The 21201-nt window shown below is 43.3% G+C and overlaps 1 protein-coding gene across 2 annotated transcripts; it reads right to left on the bottom strand.

Moving 5' to 3' along the window:
- Positions 1-1134: 1134 nt before the first annotated feature.
- Positions 1135-20289, bottom strand: LOC307240975 (sodium- and chloride-dependent taurine transporter-like). 2 transcript variants are annotated; one of them, XM_080014906.1, is made up of 14 exons: positions 20133-20289; positions 13842-14071; positions 13585-13719; positions 10826-11060; positions 10428-10560; positions 8947-9081; positions 8295-8398; positions 8039-8163; positions 6530-6642; positions 5319-5456; positions 4770-4872; positions 4040-4140; positions 3765-3935; positions 1135-3060 (listed from the first exon to the last, which is right to left on the bottom strand). In XM_080014906.1, exons 2-14 carry the CDS (start codon positions 14068-14070, stop codon positions 2905-2907), a joined length of 1878 nt encoding a protein of 625 aa, XP_079871032.1. In that variant the 5' UTR covers position 14071; positions 20133-20289; the 3' UTR covers positions 1135-2904. The 2 variants fall into 2 exon arrangements, with proteins under 2 accessions (XP_079871032.1, XP_079871031.1); XM_080014905.1 differs by lacking the exon at positions 20133-20289 and adding an exon at positions 16865-16999.
- Between the last annotated feature and the right edge of the window lie 912 nt (positions 20290-21201).

Below are 21201 nucleotides of genomic sequence, written 5' to 3'. Positions count from 1 at the left end.
TCAAAGTATTTTTAATAAGAATATATATCTCCTGATGCTGTCCTGCCTAATGCACGGCTGCAGATTAAATAAAGTTACATAATTACTGGTGTTAACATGTTGAAGTGAAAAAGTTACACGTTTCAATTCAAAGCCCAAGTGGATGATGGCCAGTACTATTTTTATTGTTTAATCCTAAACCTCATGTATTACATACCCTTAATACCCTCTTCCCCAAACATTGTGTACCCAGATTTGTACAGTGTCTTATTTTATTTAATTGTCTTTATTTACTGGCATGCATGTGTGGTTTCTTCCTGTAAGATGTGATCTTGAATGTCTGTATAGTTCGTTTCCCCTCATACACACGCGATACCACCTAAAATGAGGGAATCATTTTGGAAAAGTAGCTTGTAAGATGATTTTAATTATTTTTGTTATTTATTTTTAATTTATTGGTCGCTCAGAAATGTATTTTTGTTTTTATCAAATTAAAGATGTGAATGAAATGTAGGGTGTTTTTTCATGATTTAATGGCCTTCTTTGGAAAAAATGACTTATTCTCTGGTCAAGTCAATGGTTTCTGTTCCTGCTCTGAGGGGGGGTATTGGGGTAAATCCAACTTTGATATTGCAACAGTTCCTCTGCTCTCCATCTGCCCGGGGCTGTTGGACTGACGGCAGAAGGGGTGTCTAGGGACAGCTGCAAGAAATGTGGATGAGCTGTCAGCCCGACAGACAGTGTTGGCTGGAAGTGCAGACTTGTCTTAAATATCAACGAGAGACAGGAAGAGAGCGTTTCTACAATACCAGATGTTTAAAAAAAAAAAAAAAAAAAAAAAAAGCTTGGTGGAACAGGCGATAACTGTAGTGTAGTGAGTAGTATGAGTAGTCGGTTTATTCGGTTAGAAAGCATCACGGAGAGATCGTATCTCACAAAATGTTTTGTTTTGGCATCAAGGTGCTTCAATGGTTTCTTGACCCTTGTGCAAACTAGGCTCACATTTTAAAATCAGTGTAATGACCGGGGTTACATACAGAACCTGTATCAGTTTGTTTTGAAAGGCTGTTTTGAAATTGGTCTAAATGAGTCACATTTGATATATCAATTCCATTTTTTTTTGAGGACAAAATAATGGAGACACGCAGAAACAGCTAAAGAAAAAAAAGTTTATTTGTAATCTATCAAATGATGCAATGTGTATCTCAAAAGGGACAGATATGACGAGAAATACTTACAATTACATTTGAGCTATATATTTTTCCATTACACCAGATTGTTGCTGACAAAGCACCACTGCACTGGGGCTCTGGGATAAACTGCATTTATTTATTTAGGCAGTGCTCTTGTGACTTATTACTCATGTTGTGCAACATGAACATTAAATTTGATGGATCACTTTTGAAGGAACAAAGAAGGCAATTTTCTCTGAATAGAGTACACTGAGAATTTGCACCATGTTTCACAATAATCAAGATTTACGATACAAATTGCTGACAGTATTCAGAAAAAATAAGTCATTAGTGATAGTGTTCATATGATGTACAGTATAAAATGGTTACAAAAGGCATGTGTGTTTTACAAACAAGTTAAAATTCTACAATACTATTGCCTAAATGGAACATGATCAACTCTGAAGTCCAGTGGTATGTTTGCATGGTTCAGATATTAAACAGAACATCTGCACGTTTGAAATTAGCACGAAATGAGCACAAACAAGTTTTGAGAGGTTATAGTTTTCAATCTCCACTACTGATGAGCTCGAAGATCTGATTAGGTGGTGAATTTCAATACTCTTTTTTTTTTTTGTTGTTTTTTCCCCCTCCCCCCATTGTCTTAGGAAGTAGATATGCACTGTTCTGAAATGTATACCAAAGTTGACAATATCAAAAGGTTAGAAGCTAAAAATATTTCCTCCTGAAATGTGTTTGCAAACGTCATTTGCATTTTAAATCAAAAAAAAAAAAAAAGAATTTTTTAAATACAACGTTAAAAGGTGAAATGTTACATATAAAGTGCAAAGAGAAGTTTCGATAAATGCACTGGGACAGACTGTGGAAGTCGGAGGCGGTGTACAAATACCCTAAATACTATAAAAATGACACTTCCCTTTTCTTCATCCCTTTGGTTATTTAATTCTCTCTCTCTCTCTCTTTCTCTCTCTCTCTCCCTCTGTCTCTCTCGCGCTCGCCTGTTTTTATCCTCTGTCGAGATGTCCTTGTTGTGAGTGCATTTCCTGTAGTATTTGTCCAGGGCCTTGCTTGCTTACTAAATCGGTGCCATGAATGATTAACTATGTACACTGCGTAGAACCACTTGACGTTCAGCCCATGTTCTCTACCTGGGGATGTGAGTGGCTTGCGTCTGTGGCGTGCAGAGCTACATTCGAATCACATCTCAAGACAGACGACGACGACCACCAAGACTTTAGAATTTATTTATTTATATATATATATATATATTTTACCTTGGGGGTCGAGGGTACTGCCACGATAACGCCGGGAACGTCGCCTCGGGTGTTTTCTATCTGGCTTACACGCGCAACTACGCTCCACTGATGGGCGGAGGCGAGTCGCTCTTCCGTCGCACCTCGTCTCCTCAGAATCAACGGAAAGGGGGTAAACATAGAAGACGCTCTATTTCGAAAAGTACTGCCTTAACTGAGATCAGTGCCGACTACAGCAACGACAACGGTAACACCGACGACAACAAATTAAGTAAAAAAAAAAATTTAAATTTAAAAAACGGGAAAAAAAAATCGACAACATAAATCAAAAGAAAACAAAAATGTAACTCTCCTCATTGAAACCAGACCAGCATGTTCCTAGTGCAGATATATAGGACAATGTAAACCTACCACTATCAAAGTTAGCAAATATGATAACACAGAAAGCACATCAATCTTATTCCTCTCACAGAGAGCGCTCACATCATTGTTTCCACAATGGTGTGAGTGGGCTTCATCAAGCCATTGTTCCCGTTGGGGTCCAGGGGCTGCGTCAGCTCGCTGGCCTTCAGGATGTACTCTTTGGGGCAAGAGCTCGCGCCACCCTTCACCGGGGCCGCCACCGCTTTGATCCTCTGGAGGGGGCGGGGGATACGGACACAGGGTTAGTATTACAGATGGTTACTCCTTAACGACTTAATACAATTTAAATGTGTGCTGCGTAGGAGTCCGGTAGATCCGGCTCTAACTCATTTGGAACTCATCTGAGAATCTTTTTTAATTGCCGGGCACATTTAACTACGCAAGGAATTTCTTCTGGTGAGGCTTGGTGCATTCCAGTACAGACCATAAGCATTAAAAAAAAAAAAAAAAAAAAAGCTTAACTGACATTATCTCACATTTATCTTGCAGCCCATAGGGAGTGAGAGATACTGCAGGACACAGGAATGTGTTCTTACATTTGGGAGCGTTAAAATAAGGGGAAGCTGTTGGTTTCTATGTGAAATGTGAAGCCCTTTCACACGTTAAATAGATTCAATAAATTCAACATCAGGGACAATTACTTTTTCCCGTCGCTAACAACCTAAAATCAGTAGCTGGTAGACAGCCACGGAGTCTCAAAAACCTGTGCCTGCCCCCCAAAAAAAATCCAAATAATGAAATGACGCCATACAGTCATCCCTATTTGCAATCTGATCTTGGTAAAAACAGCTTACAGATGTTGTGAGGATGTGTCCATATTAACATCTGCAAAGCTGTTTGCTGTTGCTGGATCATCATGAAATGCCATGTGCTGCATATTATCTACTATGGAGAGTTATGGTGCTTCAGATCTGACCTCGATCAGGGGTCCCTCCGACTGAAGGATCTTGATGACCATCACCATGGGGATGCAGATCATGGACGCCAGGGCCAAAGACCAACCCAAGCCGATGGACCAGTCGGGGTACTCGTACACCTTGTTGTAGGTCAGAGGCTTGTACTTCACCAGCGAGAAGACGAAGCAACCCTGGGAGACCCAAACAACAAACCTGTTGAAGAACAACTGGACAACCCTGGTCTCGGCTCCGCCTTCAACCTACGACAAACTAAAAGCCACTGTTGAGCTCTCACCATGCAGAGGACGGGAGTAATGACGGTCCAGCTCCATTTCATCCACGGGTTTGGTCTGTAGCCGATCATATCCTCAATTGCATCATAGAAATTATCAACGCCTGTGTTACAAAAAACAAACAAAAAACAAAACGACAGGCTTTTAAACTGTGGACAAACATAATCAAAGTTCTGTTTGCGACATAGCACTAATTTGAAGAAACCGGCTCCCATACAGCGTCAACAACCGGTAAACAAGGACACCGGCATTGTCACCATGACTTTTTAGCGATCCTCATCCACTGCATGCGTTTCCATTGGGTCACGTATCACAGTATAAATAAACTCTGCATTGTTTGTTATGAAATGGAAACAATTTTGATTCAAATATGAGAGGTTGCTCACAATGCGCCGTTGCCTGGTACGACGGTCGGCGTGCGTAATAATAGCCACCATTAAAATGGCGATAAAATAGCGCTTCCAAGAGCCGTCAAGACCCAGTGCCCAGGTTTGGCGTCGCCGGAAAAGGTCACCGCTGAGAGGTGCCACTGTTCTGTGCAATAGCCCTTAAATGGAGCGCCCCCAGAGCGAGCCGAAAGTTATTTACCGCCGGGACGCTGAGCGAGGAAGCACCAACAAGGTCGACATTGTTTACCAGTCGTGGCAGGTTCTGTCGCCGTGATTTTAACGCGCGTGATTTACGTCGGCATTTGCTGTAATTCGCCCACAGAGCGGAGCCCTTTTCACTTACCATAAACCCAGGCTACTGCAATACATTCGAAGAATGCAACCCACAAAAGGCACACACCACTGGCTGCATAGTAATCAAAGAGTTGAAACACATACATGCCACCCTGGAAAAAAAAGAGAGGGAGAGAGAAGGGTTATAAATTATCAGTCATGGCCAAATAAAAGAGAAACACAGTCACAGGGAAAGGACGGTAAAAAACATTGATAGTGAAAAAGGCAGAGGGCTGGGGGGAGGGAAGTGACCCACAAGAATGCGGGCGCTCTGCCAACAGTGGCGGAGTTCAACAGGTGCCGCGACGTCATTGAAGTATAGTTAACCGCTAAATGGAAAACGGCATTCCAAATTGTTCCATTCACCATGTCAAACGCACAGGATGTGAGCGGCCGTTTGGTTGGAAACCATATTTGGTAATCTGATGTTGCAGTTAAAAAAAAAAAAAAAAAAAAAAGGCCAGGGAAGCTCTGTCGTATGGAGCCGAGCAGTTAATAACTCAGTGTGATTTGCAGCTCGAACGGGGAGGATCGCTAAAGTTACGCTCCGTGAACTTACTTTCGTTACCATGGCAAGTCCTAGAAGATAGCTTATGCAACACATGATGGCTATAAAGATCTCTCTGCGGTAACCCTTCCTTAGGAGGGATGGATACAGATCCACAATGGAGGTGATCTGTCCTTCCACTTCGACAAACTGTAAAGAAGGGAAATGCATACATTAAAGTATTTACCATTCAAACTTGTAACTGGAGAACACAGTCTTTGTGGGATGGCAATAAATCTAAACTCTTCCCCTTTTTACCTCCAAACATTCTCGCTCGCCCCCTCTGCGTCAAAGTCTGAATGATCTGCTATACAACTTGATGAACAATGACTATATTATCCCGCTTTTGTGATTTAGCGCGGCACTATGTGTTAAATCCACTCGAGAAAACGTGTTTCCCCCACCATCAAATGCAAAAATCCCCCAGGAAGCAACAAAGTATGTGCTGTCCACCAAGATGCATAAAATCGCTCCAAGTCTGAATAAAATCCCCTGTTAGTGACACGCACACACGCTCACACACACACACACACACACACACACACACACACACACACACACACACACAACTGGAACCGCTATGCTTGCATTAGTATTAACATGCGCTCAAATTTAGAGCATCACCCTGATCTCACATTTGGCCGAGATGAGTAACTGACCATGTGCATAACTGCGTTAGCACAGGAGTAGAATTACACTTGGAAGTAGGAAATGTGATAGCGAGAGTACCCCTCTGGTGCACACTTGTGTTTTGTCTCCTCGGACCACCTCGTCTTAATCAAGCTCCATGCTGTTGGACCGAGCTGAAATCAAAGCTCAAATGGCCACCATGCATGCGCGCTATCCTTTACAGTAATATATATATATTTTCTTTTTTTTCCAATTTAGCATTTATTTGTATATGATTTGAAAACATCACGGTTTCGATTTCAACAACTTTAAGGGAAATGTCTGGCGATTTGTCCGAGTCGAATCTGCTCGGGAAATAATTCTGTGGGAATAGAAGCGTTAAAAATATTGCAAACAATGTTTGCCCGCTTTTTTTTTTTTTTTTTCTTCTGTCTTCATGTCATGCGAGATGGTGGAGCTGCAAGATGTGAATCAGAGAGGCACTAAATCTGTTTTACACATTGAGTCTGACAGGGAGCCCTAGCTAGAAACCAGAGGCCCGGGGAACGAGATAGGCGTCTCACTGAAGCATTATAACGGGTGGAAACACTGACCTGACTGTCCAGGCCCAGAAGTAGAAGCATGATAAAGAACAGAATAGCCCAGAAGGTGGGCAGTGGCATCATGGACACAGCCTTGGGGTAGGCGATGAAGGCCAGGCCGGGACCTGGAAGCAGAAAAGAGAAGGGAAGGGGGTGGAAAAGGGAAAAAGAGAAGAGAATTAACCTGCTTGTCTGATTTCAGCTCAGACAAGATAGGGGGGGGGGATTGAACACAATGCAAGCACTGTGTACGGAGGCTCAGCGGGATATTCTCGAGAAAATTCTTCAAAATGGATGAATCCCAGCGCTTGAGAGGTGCTCTGGGTCAGTGTAATTATCCTTTGTTGGCGCTCGTTCTCATCCTTTTTTTAAGTGGCAATGAGAAAAATCAGAAAAAATAAATAAAATAAAAAATAAAAATGGTGTGCTGCATTTAATATGATTAATATTAACAAAACACAATTTCAGTCAGAGCTTATGTCATGTGGGAAAACTAATAACACAGGAGACTGTCATCACACACTGATTTCATCTTACAGGTGAGATAGATGCACATAATTATCTTAAATGTGTCATTTGCCACAAAATCTGAGCGCAGGAAATATCAGAACAGAGAAATTAAATTAAAGGAAATGAAGTCACTCTGACACATTGTGCATAATGCGCTCGTCACACATCGGATGGCGTTGATTCATTTTACAGGACAAAAACTTTCAACAGTGAAATCAGAAAACATGTAATTTGAAGTGTACAGAATGAGCATGCTGAAAGAAGGCACATCTCCTTCCGTCCACACGGAGCAAAAACAAAAAAAAGGCGGAAACAGAACGGATGGGGTCCATCTCCCGAGGTCCTCAGCTCCGCTCAGAACTGGGCTTTAATGCCGCGGACTGGAAAATGGCACTGCCGACCACCACAAGCAGAGTGTGTCATCGCCGGAAAAATACGAATGTGGATTCGTTATCACTTTGACACTGTGAAGAGTGCACTCGTGTTGAAACAGATCGCCGACCACAGTAGCTTCTCTTTTACTTCGACACAGCAAATCCACACGGGGATAATCTTCTTAAGGGTATTTGGCTGTAGAATCTAAAGCTGCCGACCGACATGGTCGCCGGCACGCCCCGTGCCTTTGAGCAAAGGTAAATCGGGAGCAATGCGGTCGCAGTAAGGGCGGTGGCCCCGCAGGAGCTCTCGACCCAAGCAGTTCAGTGTGCAGCGGTAGCCAAAACACATAACTGTAGCTAGGAACCAGCGGCGGCGGAACAAATACCACACCGCAGCAGCAATCCTGTATCCTTACAGCTCCTCCTCCCCCAAGGAGTGTGCAATCGCTGATACCTCTACATTTCAACATCACCTTTTCCGAAGCGTAATATTCAAATTACGCATTTTCCCTCCACAGACAGATTGAGGTGTTGTTTAGACTTGTTTTTGGACCTTAAGAGTCTCAAATTTGTCTCTTTCTTTTTCAGTAGCAGCGCCCACCATCACTGCTACTGGAACCTTGGACCCTCGTACCTGACTCTGCCACATCGGCAATGTCCACCCCTTGCTCTTGTGCCATGAAGCCCAGGACGGAAAATATTGCGAAGCCAGACACAAAACTGGTACCGCTGTTGAGGCCTCCCAGCAGCAAACAGTCCCTATGTCACACATATGTCATGGAGGTTGTTAGATAACACAGATGGAACCGAAGTTCCCATTTTCTTTTTTCCACGCAACCCCGTCTCAGACACGGGTCGCGGTCACGACTAATGGGGGCGCGGCCGCTCACCTGTAGCAGTTGTATTTGTACTTGTTGTAGCTTCCCAGAGAAGTCATGGCTCCCAGGCAGATGGCGTAGGAGAAGAAAATCTGAGTTCCGGCATCAATCCACACCTGAGGTGAGGGTAAATTAACACACCAAGGCCAATGTGTGAAGCTGCTGCAGTGAACTCGAATCGTGTGCGTAATGCATATTAAAAGTAATAAAGCATACAAATTAGCATGGGGTTATAGAGAAATATCTGCAGCCCTAATAGGTTAAGGTTAATTTTGACAAGGCGCAGCTGCCAAATAGTTTGTTTTTTTTCCCCCACTGCGACCAACTGCCCAATGAAAAACCTGGTCATCAAAACGTCACACTCCTGTCCCGGCACACTGGATGTGCCTTTTACGAAGACTGTCTTTAGTAGTTAGTAGTAGTAGGTAGTCTGTGACTACCCCTGCCGCCGGCTGAGAGGCGGATCAACAATGCCCCCCCCCCATTGCATGTTCATACCTTTTACACAGAACGACGAGGCGGAATAAAGACGCAGTATTCCCACCTTGAACAGGCTGTGTAAAAGGGGCTATTGACAATTCACATTTTTGTAAACAGCGGGTCTCTGATCGGTTCATTCATTCACTCCTGATGAACAATCTTATTCCGTTTGGAATGTGATTACCTCTGGGTCCTGCAGGCGAGTGAGGTCGGGGTACAGGTAAAACTTAATCCCTTCAGATGCTCCAGGCAGGGTTACGCCACGCACCAGCAGCACAATCAACATCACGAATGGGAAAGTCGCTGTTATATACACCACCTGGAACACACAAAACCATTATCAGCCGACAATTACATTTGCATTTAGCGTTCTCCACCAAAGCCCCTAAAGACCCTTGTCTTGGACTCATATCAGAATCACATTATTTTGAATGATCCCGTCCTTGCATCAACATGTGAACAGTCTTTTATTCACTGCTTTGCACATTAGAGCAAGTCTGGAGAAACCGGTTAGTGCATGTCGTGACATGCAGGGTTCCTGGTAAAATCTGTGAAAAACCATGGGGATTCCCAAGGTCTTTTCACAACTGTGTGTTAAATGCATTTGTGGGAAATTCCCTCTCTCAGAGAATGCACTCAAAATATAGTCACCAAGTGGCAAATACAATCAAAATGTGGCAAAAAAAAAAACGTGTGCTGGGAGAATAAACTGTGTCAGGTGCATACCATGTATTGTTCTGGGGACATGGTACTGTATTTGACATGGTGTTGAGTTCACTGACAAAAGAGTGAAGTGTCTGCTGACATTTCCAGGATTTACAAGATATAAATTGATGGAAATTGGTGACGCAAGAGATTCCGACTAAAAACCCAGAGGTTGTCTCCTGAATACCCAATAAGCAGTTACCACTTTATTTTGAAAGTCCAAAGTAAATACTCAACTCATCCTACACAGATTATAGGTTGACTTACAACTGAGGCAAATCATGTTCATGTTAATGATTTACTTCGTTTCAACTTGTTCACCCTTAATACCAAACTGTATTAGCTCTATGAGTGATCGATGTTAATCAGCCTCCCTGAATCTGGGCATTTCTCCTGGATCGCACCACAGATAGCTGGAATAAGGTTGAATATGGTTAAGGCCAGGTTAAAAATTGTCATGTATGGGTTAGTATGGTTAGGGTCAAGGTTAAGTCTCCAAATTGCAGACTAGTATTCAGTTGCTAGTTAAGTAACATTCATTGGGTGAACATTAACATTAACCTGTGGACTATTAACATTAACTGGACTATACAAATAAAGAGTTACCCAATAGATATATGAAAAGACCACCGGCCTAGTTAGGCCCAGAGGACTGAAGCAGCAGCCACAGCAAATGTTTTTTCCTTGGGTATTGGATCTGGCCCAGAGACAGTCCTGCTAACAAAAGCAGAGAAAGAGCCTAAGGGGTTCCCATCAACCAAGTACAGGTGATTTGGGGTCGGGCCAACCACACAGTACAGCACCCTGTGGCTCTAAATCTAATAAATCCACTTGGCTCCCATAAGGTTTGAGTTGTCTGTGGGCATTAGTGTTTTATCGCTCTCTGCGGAGCTGCGACGGCGAAACGCAAAAGAGCAAAGCAGCATCCGGGCAACAAAACCAGTGCACCGCGGAACTTACTTTCCCGGTGGACTTGACTCCTTTCCAGATGCAAAAGAAGCAGATCACCCACACCGCTAGGAGACAGAGGGCCAGGTCCCACTTCAGGGGACCGATGTCCTCGATCCCAGAGGAGATGCTCAGAACGTTGCGTCTGCACAGGGACAAAGACCCACACAACGGCTTAACTGAAATCAGTAGCGGTGTGCGGCAGCGCAGATTGATTCCCTACAATAAAAACAGTTAAAACTGCCGACTGTACATTGTGCTCTGCTAACTCAAAAGTAATCCCAGAAAGAAGGAAGAAGGTCCTGTGACGTCACACAGGAGGGGAACAATGTGTTCACGACCAGAGAGCGAGTAATTAAATCGAGCAGAACAAAGTCAAAGAAAGAACGAACGAAAGGAAGCGTACTCACTCCCAGAACTCGGTGACGGGGGAGGTGAAGTTGGTGATGTTTGCGGCCAGCCAGAGGGTCTTGTTCTTGCGGACGGTGTCCTCCACACAGTTTTCGGTGTTCCAGGGCTGCTTGCACTTGGCCCAAGGGAGCTCCGGCTGAAAGCACTGGACCAGGTAGTAGAGCCCCCACGCCAGGATCACGATGTAGTAGATGTTCAGGAGCGAAACGATGACAATGGAGGCGTAGCCGATACCTGTCGGCGAGGAAAGAGACGGCGTTGTGCGGTTTGAAGGGCCTCTGAAGGTCAAACCAACAAAGACCGTCTCGTAATCCGTCACGTAACGAGTGCAAACCGTTCTCCGGCCTCTAAATACCTTACATTTTGGCACCGGCCCTTCCCAAACACTGTCAGATATTTTCAGGGCTTTAGAGAACCCAATGACTGCTTTATATTGGGATACCGGAATACTCTCGACAGGCAGACTCTGTGGAGACATTTCTTCTGGCTGGTGTTGATTAACTCTTGAATATGTTTATTGAAAAGCATGACACTTAATAAAGGGATTCTGCAGAACTCTGAGCTGGAGAAGCTAAAGCATGGGAACCAAGTCGTTTCAGAGAACTCGCCTGGATAGCCCTGTCCAGACTACGGAGCTGCTACACTTTAATTTCCCCCCCTTTGGACAAAGTGGCAGTGACCTCTCTTCAAATAAAGCCACAAAATTAAACTCTGTGAGATGTCTTTGTATGGCTCATTCTAGGACTATCAATAAACGGATGTCAGAGAGGGAAAAGAGTATTCTCTGCTATCATCGAGTGAGTCCATTTTGAAGACCCAACTGATCTCCCCACTGCCGTGCCAATGGATATACAGAATAAACATCAGACCCTTAAGACACTCACTCTTTCATCTCTTAATATAATAATCAAATAACAATGATTTAATGCGGCTTGTAATGTTTGTATGCCATTTTTAGACGCCCTTGGTCCCAACGTGGACACAGAAATCCCCCACTCATTCACTGGAGTATTTTTAAACCGGTGTCACCTCTGTCGACTTCCCCTTCTCGCCCCCCCTCCTTCATCGTTCCCGCATGCCACCAGGTGGACTAGTCAATCCAGAGCCAGAACCACAGATCAAGTGCACACACTCTCTCACACACACACACACACACACACACACACACACACACACACACACACACACACACACACACACACACACACACACACACACACACACACACACACACACACACACACACACACACACACACACACACACACACACAAGCCGAGAAGAAAAAAAATAAAATAAAAAGGCAGGCCATCTGAACGTGTGATTAAAAAAAATAAAAATAAACAGTTTGAAGATGGCGAGAGGACAATGAAGGACTAGCTGTGGGCCGGTTTGGTGGCCACCTGTGGATTTGTGTCCTTCCACCATGGACACGATGCCAGGTGGGGAGCAGCTTCAGCATTCCTTAAATAGCAGACACCAACAGCTGCCACAGATCTGGTGCCACCCCGTGCTTGTTTTCAGCTGTTCCCTGGACGTTCTTCTCCTCCTTTCATGTCTCCCCGTGTGTAAACATGAACGTGGACATTGGGGGTCTGGGGGTCTTGGCCCCCACTTTCCCTGCCATTGCTTGACTTCAGCTGTCAGTTCTACCTGCATCGCTTCACCATATAGGAACGGGCGACTTAAAATCAATGACGTCTGTACGCCAGGGTCACTACTGGTATCAATGGGTGTGGTCTGAGAGTGGAGCTAGCCCTCAAATCACGACCTGTGGTTCCCCTATAACTTTACACAGGCCAGGCTGAAAGGCCAACCCTTAAGAACCCCCCAGCAGATTGCCAAAACCTATTAATTTGAAAATCATTTGCTCTTGGGCCCATCGGGCGTTGGGAATAATTTAGTGTATTTGTGTATTTGTTGGATGGAAATGGGACGATACGAACACGACAACTGGTTAAATAAGGTTTTGGTAGCAATGTGCTGGCATTTCAATGCGATGGTGTGTCGAATTAGAAAATTAGTTTAAGGATATCCAGCTATTGTGCCATTCTTTGTCTGAGCAGGATTTTTTAACAACTCATGCCACGGGGCCTCAAAAGGGAATCTGGGAGACACACAGCCCCGAGCACCTGACTTCACCTGCACCTGAATCATTGCAGTTATATTTGAATTCAAATCTGTGCCCCTTTCTGCAGCAACAACGGTGAGCGATGTCTTTTACTGCTAGACAAGCTCGGTTAGGTGATTTTCCCTGCTATGTTTCCATGGCAACAGAAATTATTATATGGCAGTGCAAGCATGTATCTGGATTTGTGCGTTTGTTTTTGAATTTGAAGCACACTAGTCACTGTCAACACTAGCTATCAAAGATAAATATAATTAGACTACTGTACATTGGATTATACTTATTTCTCTGGGCAGTTAAATCGTTTCTTCTTAATTCTCAGCTTATAGGTTGCATTCTCTCTACTGCCCTAAGAAATATGACAGTTAAGAGAACACAAAGAGACAATATCTGGCGAAAAGGGGCCGCCGAATACCATTTTCTGTCTGGGTTTATGGAGCTGCAGCAGGCAGGATACAATAGGCTGTTTGTCAGTGTGCGTGGACCAGAAGGATTACCATTAAAGGCTAAATATGCCATATGTTTGGTGACTAGGGCAGATGCCACCCTAATGACCCCGGCGTGTGTGTGTGTGTGTGTGTATGTATGTGTGTGAATATACTTAAATGCGGTATCTCCGTATGCACTGACCGGTGAAGATGGGGCACAGCTTGGACCAGCAGGTGATCCCTCCTTCAGAGGTGTACTGCCCCAGAGCCACTTCCAGGAAGAACACAGGCAGGCCACCGCCGAACAGGAAGATTAAGTAAGGTATGAGAAACGCACCTAGGACACACACACACACACACACAAGAGAGAGAGAGAGAGAACAATCAAAAAGTTGAGATCTTTCCTTTCCACAGCCTATTGTTTTTCTACATGTTGCAGAGTCCGTCTCCACTGCCTACCTCCACCGTTCTTATAGCACAGGTACGGGAACCGCCAGACATTTCCTAAACCGACGAAGCCGCCGGCCACGGACAGGAGAAAGTCAAGCTTGCTGGCCCATTTCTCCCGCTGAGGAGGCTTCCCCTCGGCCTCGTCCTCGGGCCTCGTGCCGGGGCTCTTCCCTGGGGAGGGCTTCAGGGTGTCCTTGTGGAAGTCCTTCAAACATTGGAGCTTCTCCTTTTGTGCCATGCTGAGGAAGAGCAGACAGGGGAGAGATGGGTCACTCGTCAACGTCAAAAGGGGAGAAAATGAAACGGCGGAAAAAACTGAGACTCGGGCTAGAGAGACAGAAAGGAGGGAAGGCGACGGAGAGGTACTGCTTAAGGCCGAGATATGAGAGTGCATTAGGGAGATAATGCCGCCTAGTGTTTGTGTTAGAACGCGCTGTGCAGCCAGTGTGCACGATAAACACCGTAGCATGGCTTATCTTGCTAACCTGAACACAGGATGGAAGCTCCTCCGGCTCGGAAGACATTTAGATAACTGGAATTCCGTATATACTCTCTGCACACGCACACACACACACACACACACACACACACACACACACACACACACACACACACACACACACACACACACACACACACACACACACACACACACACACACACACACACACACACACACACACACCTAATTTGAGTGTGGAATACTGTGTCGCAATCAACGACGAGATCCCAACAGCCTCACCAACTTCATAAATCATATCTAATACATTCTGTAAACTTCGAACGCCAATGTTTTTGATGTTTTATTTTAATAATAGTCATAACAAAAACATAAGATGCAATGATCAGGCAACTAAAAAACAGATTTATAAAGAAAAAAATATTCAATTAAATAGCAAACAAAACATCGGGCTGCATTAGGGCGTGTAAATTAAATTATTCTAAAAACTCTGATAAACATGTGCTCTGGCCCAAAAGATACAATTGTCAGGAAAAAAAATTAAATATGATTATTTTCATATAAATTATAAAATGAAATAAAGAGATACTTTCTGGATTTCTGTGTAACTGGATTTTTTTTTTTCTTATTATTAATCTATATGAATATCCTCCATATTCTACTCTATTGTCATTTTTGTGGCCCCTCCATAGACATCAGCCCACAACGGATCCTGTTACAAGACTTGATACACTCCCCAGCTTTGCAAATCAAAAGGCAGTATGTGTGAAAACCGACTCCAATAAGTGGCAACACGATGCGTTGACAGCTATGAATTCCTAGTTATACACAGTCTGTGTGATTTGTTTTCATAGTCAGTGTTTTCTGGCTTTGGTAGAAAGCTTTTAAAGAAGAAAGATTATATGTAAATGGAGCTGTGTTTCCCAGCAGAATTTGCGTTATTGTTCTGTGTTCAGTGGGGGGTCCATTGTTAGTTGGGGGAAAAGGAAGGGATTGTTTTGAATACAATACGACGCTCTCAGACCTTGCCCGAACTGAGGGGAAGCTTTAAAATAATAGTCTGAGCAACTTTCCTCCTTACGCTACAGTATCAGAGAAGTTGATCCAAAGTCGGCCAAATTTAGAGAAGATATCCCTGCATTCCTGAAACTCTGGCCGTGTTCCGAAGGACACAAGAGCTTAAGTTCAAGAGTGTTTATACTGTAAACGGCCTTTCCAAGAAAGACAGGAGTTGTTATTACTGCCCTCTGTATCCCATTTCCCAAGTGGAGCCAAAGAAGCGCCTGCAGCCCAAACCCTAATACGGCAGCACCGTCTTTTTGAGAAATAGCTTAGACATCGGACATAAAGCGCTTTGAGCTTCCTGTTGCCATATCCTATAATGACTGTTTCTGAATGAAGCGGGAGGAAATAACAATAATTAATTGCTGTGCAGAAGGCTCCGTTTGAGACGTACGGTAGCTGGCAGAAACATGGAAACAGTGACATCCAAGACTTTAAACCATTAAAAAATATATAAAATTTAAAAAACTGCTCATCAAAACCCAAGTAAATTACATTTTATTTATCAGGAGTCTGAACATAACCGTTCATTTGTGTCAATGCACATTTATAATTGACATATACACTATATATTCTATCCATTCCATAACTATGACACATTAGGCTTCGCACAAAACAAATGTGACTGTTTAAAATCTTATCTTACAGAAAAAAAATAAAATTAAAATCTTTGATTTTTCTCAAAATCAATCAGGGAGAAACATGTTTTTATGTAAGACCCCCCCTTAACTATTTCTTGAACAATTCCTCCCATTACTCTGTTTGTATGTCCCTCGCTCTGTTCTGTCATTTTACAGGTTCTCACCTGCGCATGTGTGCATGTGTGTGTGCGCGCGCGCGCGCGTGCGTGTGTGTGTGTGTGTGTATGTGTATGACCAGTCAACTTGAACGGCTTTTCACTCTGAAGCCTCATTACATAACTGGATCTGCTCTCACTTGCTCTATTTCTCTACCACTGATTATATCTCCCTATCCCCCTGTCTCTTGCCCTCCTCTTTTCCTCTTGTTTGCTCAGTGTGCTTTCACCTGCCGGCTGTTGGAAGGCGGTCTGGTCTGCACAGCGGATAAGACTTAAGGCAAACAGTCCTTGGGATAAGCCATGTGACAGAGCAAGACACCCTTAACCACACAATCTGTGTCCTTATTTTGAAAAAGAAAGTAAAAAAAAATAAAAATAAAACACAAACACTAACAAAGACCACTGACAAACAGTTTGACTGAAATAACTCCTTACTTTCGGTGCCAAACTAATTATGGGAACTCACCCGATTCTAATAAAGGAAAAAAATAATAATAAAAACACACACAATTACACCTTGAGATGTTTTTGATTTAACAGTTAAGTCAAACAATCCCGTTCAAAGTCCTATCACACACACACACACACACACACACACACACACACACACACACACACACACACACACACACACACACACACACACACACACACACACACACACACACACACACACACACACACAACAAAAAAGCAAATTGTAGTACTTACATTTCCTTCATGGCTGCAGCTATGTATAGGGTGCTACTCTCTCAGCTGTCACCATTCCTCTGTACTGAATGCCTTTATGCCAACACAGTTCACAAGAAGTGGAGCTGATAGCATGGACCGCCCATCGGCTAAAGACAATTAAATCCTATGTGGAGATTGGGTACAGCCACACAGTGACAGACAACTCAGATACGAACATGGGGACTGTAAATTTCCACTTCCCTCTCTCTCCCTCCCCACACACACACACACCCACACACAGCGCTGCTGACTGAGGATTAGTGCTTTGCTCTGTATGAGGCACATTCACCTATATTTTATGTTGAATAACCTGAGAACACGAAAGGAGTGATCAAGCTCAGATTGTTACATTTGAAGGGGGATTATCCCATTCAAATAAAACTTTTATCCACTTTTAAGTGGTTTGGATTTAAATCATGCAGATATTATTTATATATTTCCCCTATGCTCCTTTGTAAGACTAGATAAAAAGTGATTTTGTTGATCAGTTTGCAGTGACATTGTTTTTCTTCATGGTGAAAATTCTGTCTGTGATATATTTAGGATCATTGTTAAGCATTTAGACCTGACTCCCCACCAGCTATCTGGGAGAAAAGCCCAAAGTATTCCCCGTACAACAATACCTAATAAGGAAATGTGCCATCTTTTTTCTCTACAGTTTGTTTGGATACCATATACTCATAAATGGGCGCACAGAGGCTGCAGCATTGTTAGGGCGGCAGGCCTTGTGACAAGTCATCTCTTCAATGCCGCACACAGACTCCCACTGTCATTTCACAAGTCTCTATATTTTGATCATCTCAATAGTCTGCGTGCTATTTTGGGTACGTGGCATTCTATTGAGGCCATTTCTGCCCCGCTGCAAATTGTCATGAGATGTGTTGGGACTGCTCTGTGGAAACTGACATAAATCCTATTTCATTCAGTCATTATAAATCATTTATTGCAAAGCAAAAACACATTTAATTAAATCCTGTACAGTTTTTGATATAATTTTCAGGTTGCAAGCAGATAAAAGGCCATTAAAAAATGAATCCCACGGTTAAAAATTGCTGATGTGCTTTTGAATATGATGCAGGAGATGCGCAAATGGCTTCTATGACTTAACACATGGAGGTAACAGGACTTAGCTCATGGCAGTTTCAGTCAAATAATAGCTATATTATTTGTGTTATTACATATTGTACATCTTAGTTTATAGGGAAATAAAAGGCAATATGCAATTCATAAATCCAATTTTGCCATCATCACTTGAAAGGAAGAGGGCTGGAAAAGGTCGCGCTCTGACTCACAAGCCACGAGCGCCATCTGTAAGACAGCATGTGACACCGGCAGTACATTAACCAATGCACAGATCACAAATAACCACAGTTTATATGTCTCTCTCTCTCTTTTTTTTTTTTTTTATACCAAGGAATCCAATCCATTTTGCCTCTGAATCCCCTCAGATTCTATGTGGTTTAGCGCAACTATATTTTATGGACATACACGTCCAGAGAGAATACGGGATGTCAGAGAGACATCCAGCATCCAACGTGTCTCCAGCACAGACTCTATGCGCCTGAATCAAAGAGTCCTGCTCTAACAAAGACAGTCTTTTACTAAGCCATTCATTTACTGGACATGCTGCGACATCTGCACATCGCTCCGTTCCACAACAAGCGGACTATCCCAACCTGTGCATACGGTTAACACCTTCTAAGGCACCAGGGAGACAATCGGGCTGGTTTGAGTGGGACTGTGCCTCATGTCTCTGAGCAGCCAGGCTCCAGACACCACCCCGTTAAATGCACAAAATGGAATATAATGTTCTAATAAACTAGACGGCCCACGTCCACACTACAAAGCTGCACGTACTGAATGGCGGCATGTGAGTTATTACAAAATAGCAGCCCTTTATATTCAGTCAAGCAAGAAGCCATGAGGAGGGAGGAAGGATTTGTGCAGGTCTTGAAAAACAACACCATCATGAGTCAACGTGATGAAGGCAAACTGGTGGAGGAAGCCAAAGAGGATGAATGGGGTTCATTATTAGAAAACAGTCCTTGATGGTTAAAAAAAACAAAACAGAAAACCTCCACAAGGAAGTGATGTGCGTGTTTAAATATTTGAGTGTGTCCATGTTGTGCAAGTTTATTTCTTCGTGACACAGCTTTGATGGTAAATGGCTGACGGCTCTATGTCTAAAAAAATAATAACCCAAAACATTGTAGTTAAGTAAGCAACAGTGCAAGCCATGAACAGACTTCAGAGTCTGTTTACTGAAAATTAACAATTATTATACTTATTACATACACATTAACGATAGCTTTGCTCTTCGTGTGGTTATTTTCAGCCAGGGACTACAGTATTGACCAAGAAGAGAAAAAAGAAGAAAAATAAAATAAAATCACCAAAGCATGTCATGCAAGTCAGGAGACCAACTTAAAAAAATCTGTTTATTCGGTGATCTCGGCTTGAAATTGAGAAATTAAGACGCACGTTATAAGTTGAGAAAACCTAAATAATAAAAAAAAAATAGAATTTTTAATTTTAAAAATGGTTAATCCAATGACTACAGGCCAATGTTGTTGTTTTTCTCCCCCCTCCCAACAACTTAAACAGGAGATCCGTGCACTTTGGGTGGTTTTCAGCCTAGGAAACTAACCATTAAAATACATGTACCCTCGGGTTTCACCTGATGGACAAACTGTGTTTGAATGGTGTTTAATGGATTTGAAGTGTGTTTCTTAAGATATAAGTGTGTGCGCATCTATATGACTCTATCAGTTATCCTGCTTTTTGTTGTTGTTGGGTTTTTTTGTCTGCCCTGTTTTTGTTGTATTTGACCAGATTGATGCATTGATACTATAAACGGGTTAAGACGGTTATCTTGCCAGATGCACCAAGAAAACGTTAGAAACCGACATATCACAGCACATACCGCCCCTGATCCAGTTAGCCCACCTCAAAACGGGGGTTGGAATTCGGGAGAAACAACCCCCGCGGACGGACCTTTATTCCCCCCATTCTAACGCGGAACAGTCGGAACAATAAACATAGTTAGTTGTAGTGTCACAGCATCGTAAACGCGTGGACAAATAATGGAGCCAAACCTGGCGTTAGAGACACCCACTCCACCCCAAAAAAACAAAAACAAAAAAAAAACAAAAAAACCACCAGAGGCTTCACCTCCAGAAAACCCGACGTTTCCTCATAAATCCTCCATCCCCCCCGCTCAACTATGTCGAAGAAACCGTTGAATTACCTGCCGGCTCTCTCTTGTCTTTCTTCCTTCCTTCCCACTGATCGGTTCCTCGTTCCTTATGCTGTAACAATGGCTGCTGGACGGGGTAATGTCATCGGGAGGGGGATGTTTTTCACTGTGACCTTTGTTTCTGTGCGCTGTGCGCGTTTTAATATCAGTTTGAGTGGAAAATCACCAGCTTCAGCTCAACAGGAGATCCGCGTCTTAAAGGGCCAGTACGGCGCCCGCGAGCGGACAAACACGCTCCGCTTTAAATGTTTTATTAGTATATATATGTTTTTTTTTGAACGTCGCAGGTGCTCGGGTTCACGGAATGCGTTAGAACCGCATACGCGTGTTTTGAACAAACAAACAAACGTTCAAAACGAAAAGAATCCCGCGCACCGACGAGGATACCAAAATAGAAGCCCACGTGTTTTGATGCGATAATGGCTCGAGCGAGGGCGGGGGGGGCGGGGGGGGGGGGGGGGATGTCAAACCTAAGGCCCGGGGGCCCGATTCGGCCGGCGGAGGGATCCGATCTGGGACGCGGAAAATTTTTTGGGGAAAGAAATAAATACACGTGACTGTGGGTGGGGAAGACTTGTAGATACACTGCAGCCTGCAGCCTTCACTGAGATCAGTTTTTCCAAGGTTACAATGTACAGACAAAGCCTGATTTTGATGAATGTGAAAAAGGGGCCCAAAGGAGCAGAAAAGTGGATTATAACTACATACATACATATATATACACACACATACAGACATGGACAAATTTGTTGGTACCCTTCCCGCTAACTGAAACAATGCTTCATTCCTCCTAAAAAGTGGTGAAATTAAAAGCAATTTACGCATGTATAACTGCATGCCTTTGGTATGTCATAGAGTAAAGCAAAGAAACTGTGAAGAGATAAATTAATGCTCAAAAGATCAACAAATTTGTCCACGTATGTATATATACACACACACATTTATTTATTTATACACATATATGTAAACACATCTGCAGCTCTTTAAAACGCCAGATAAATATATGAAAAGTGCAAAGACCTTGAAAAAGAAGAAACAGGGAGTCTAACTGGGGAGCTTC

The sequence above is a fragment of the Zeus faber genome, assembly GCF_960531495.2.
Source record: "Zeus faber genome assembly, chromosome: 15".
NCBI classification, from domain to species: Eukaryota; Metazoa; Chordata; class Actinopteri; order Zeiformes; family Zeidae; genus Zeus; species Zeus faber.
This window is presented reverse-complemented; position numbering and strand designations above follow the sequence as displayed.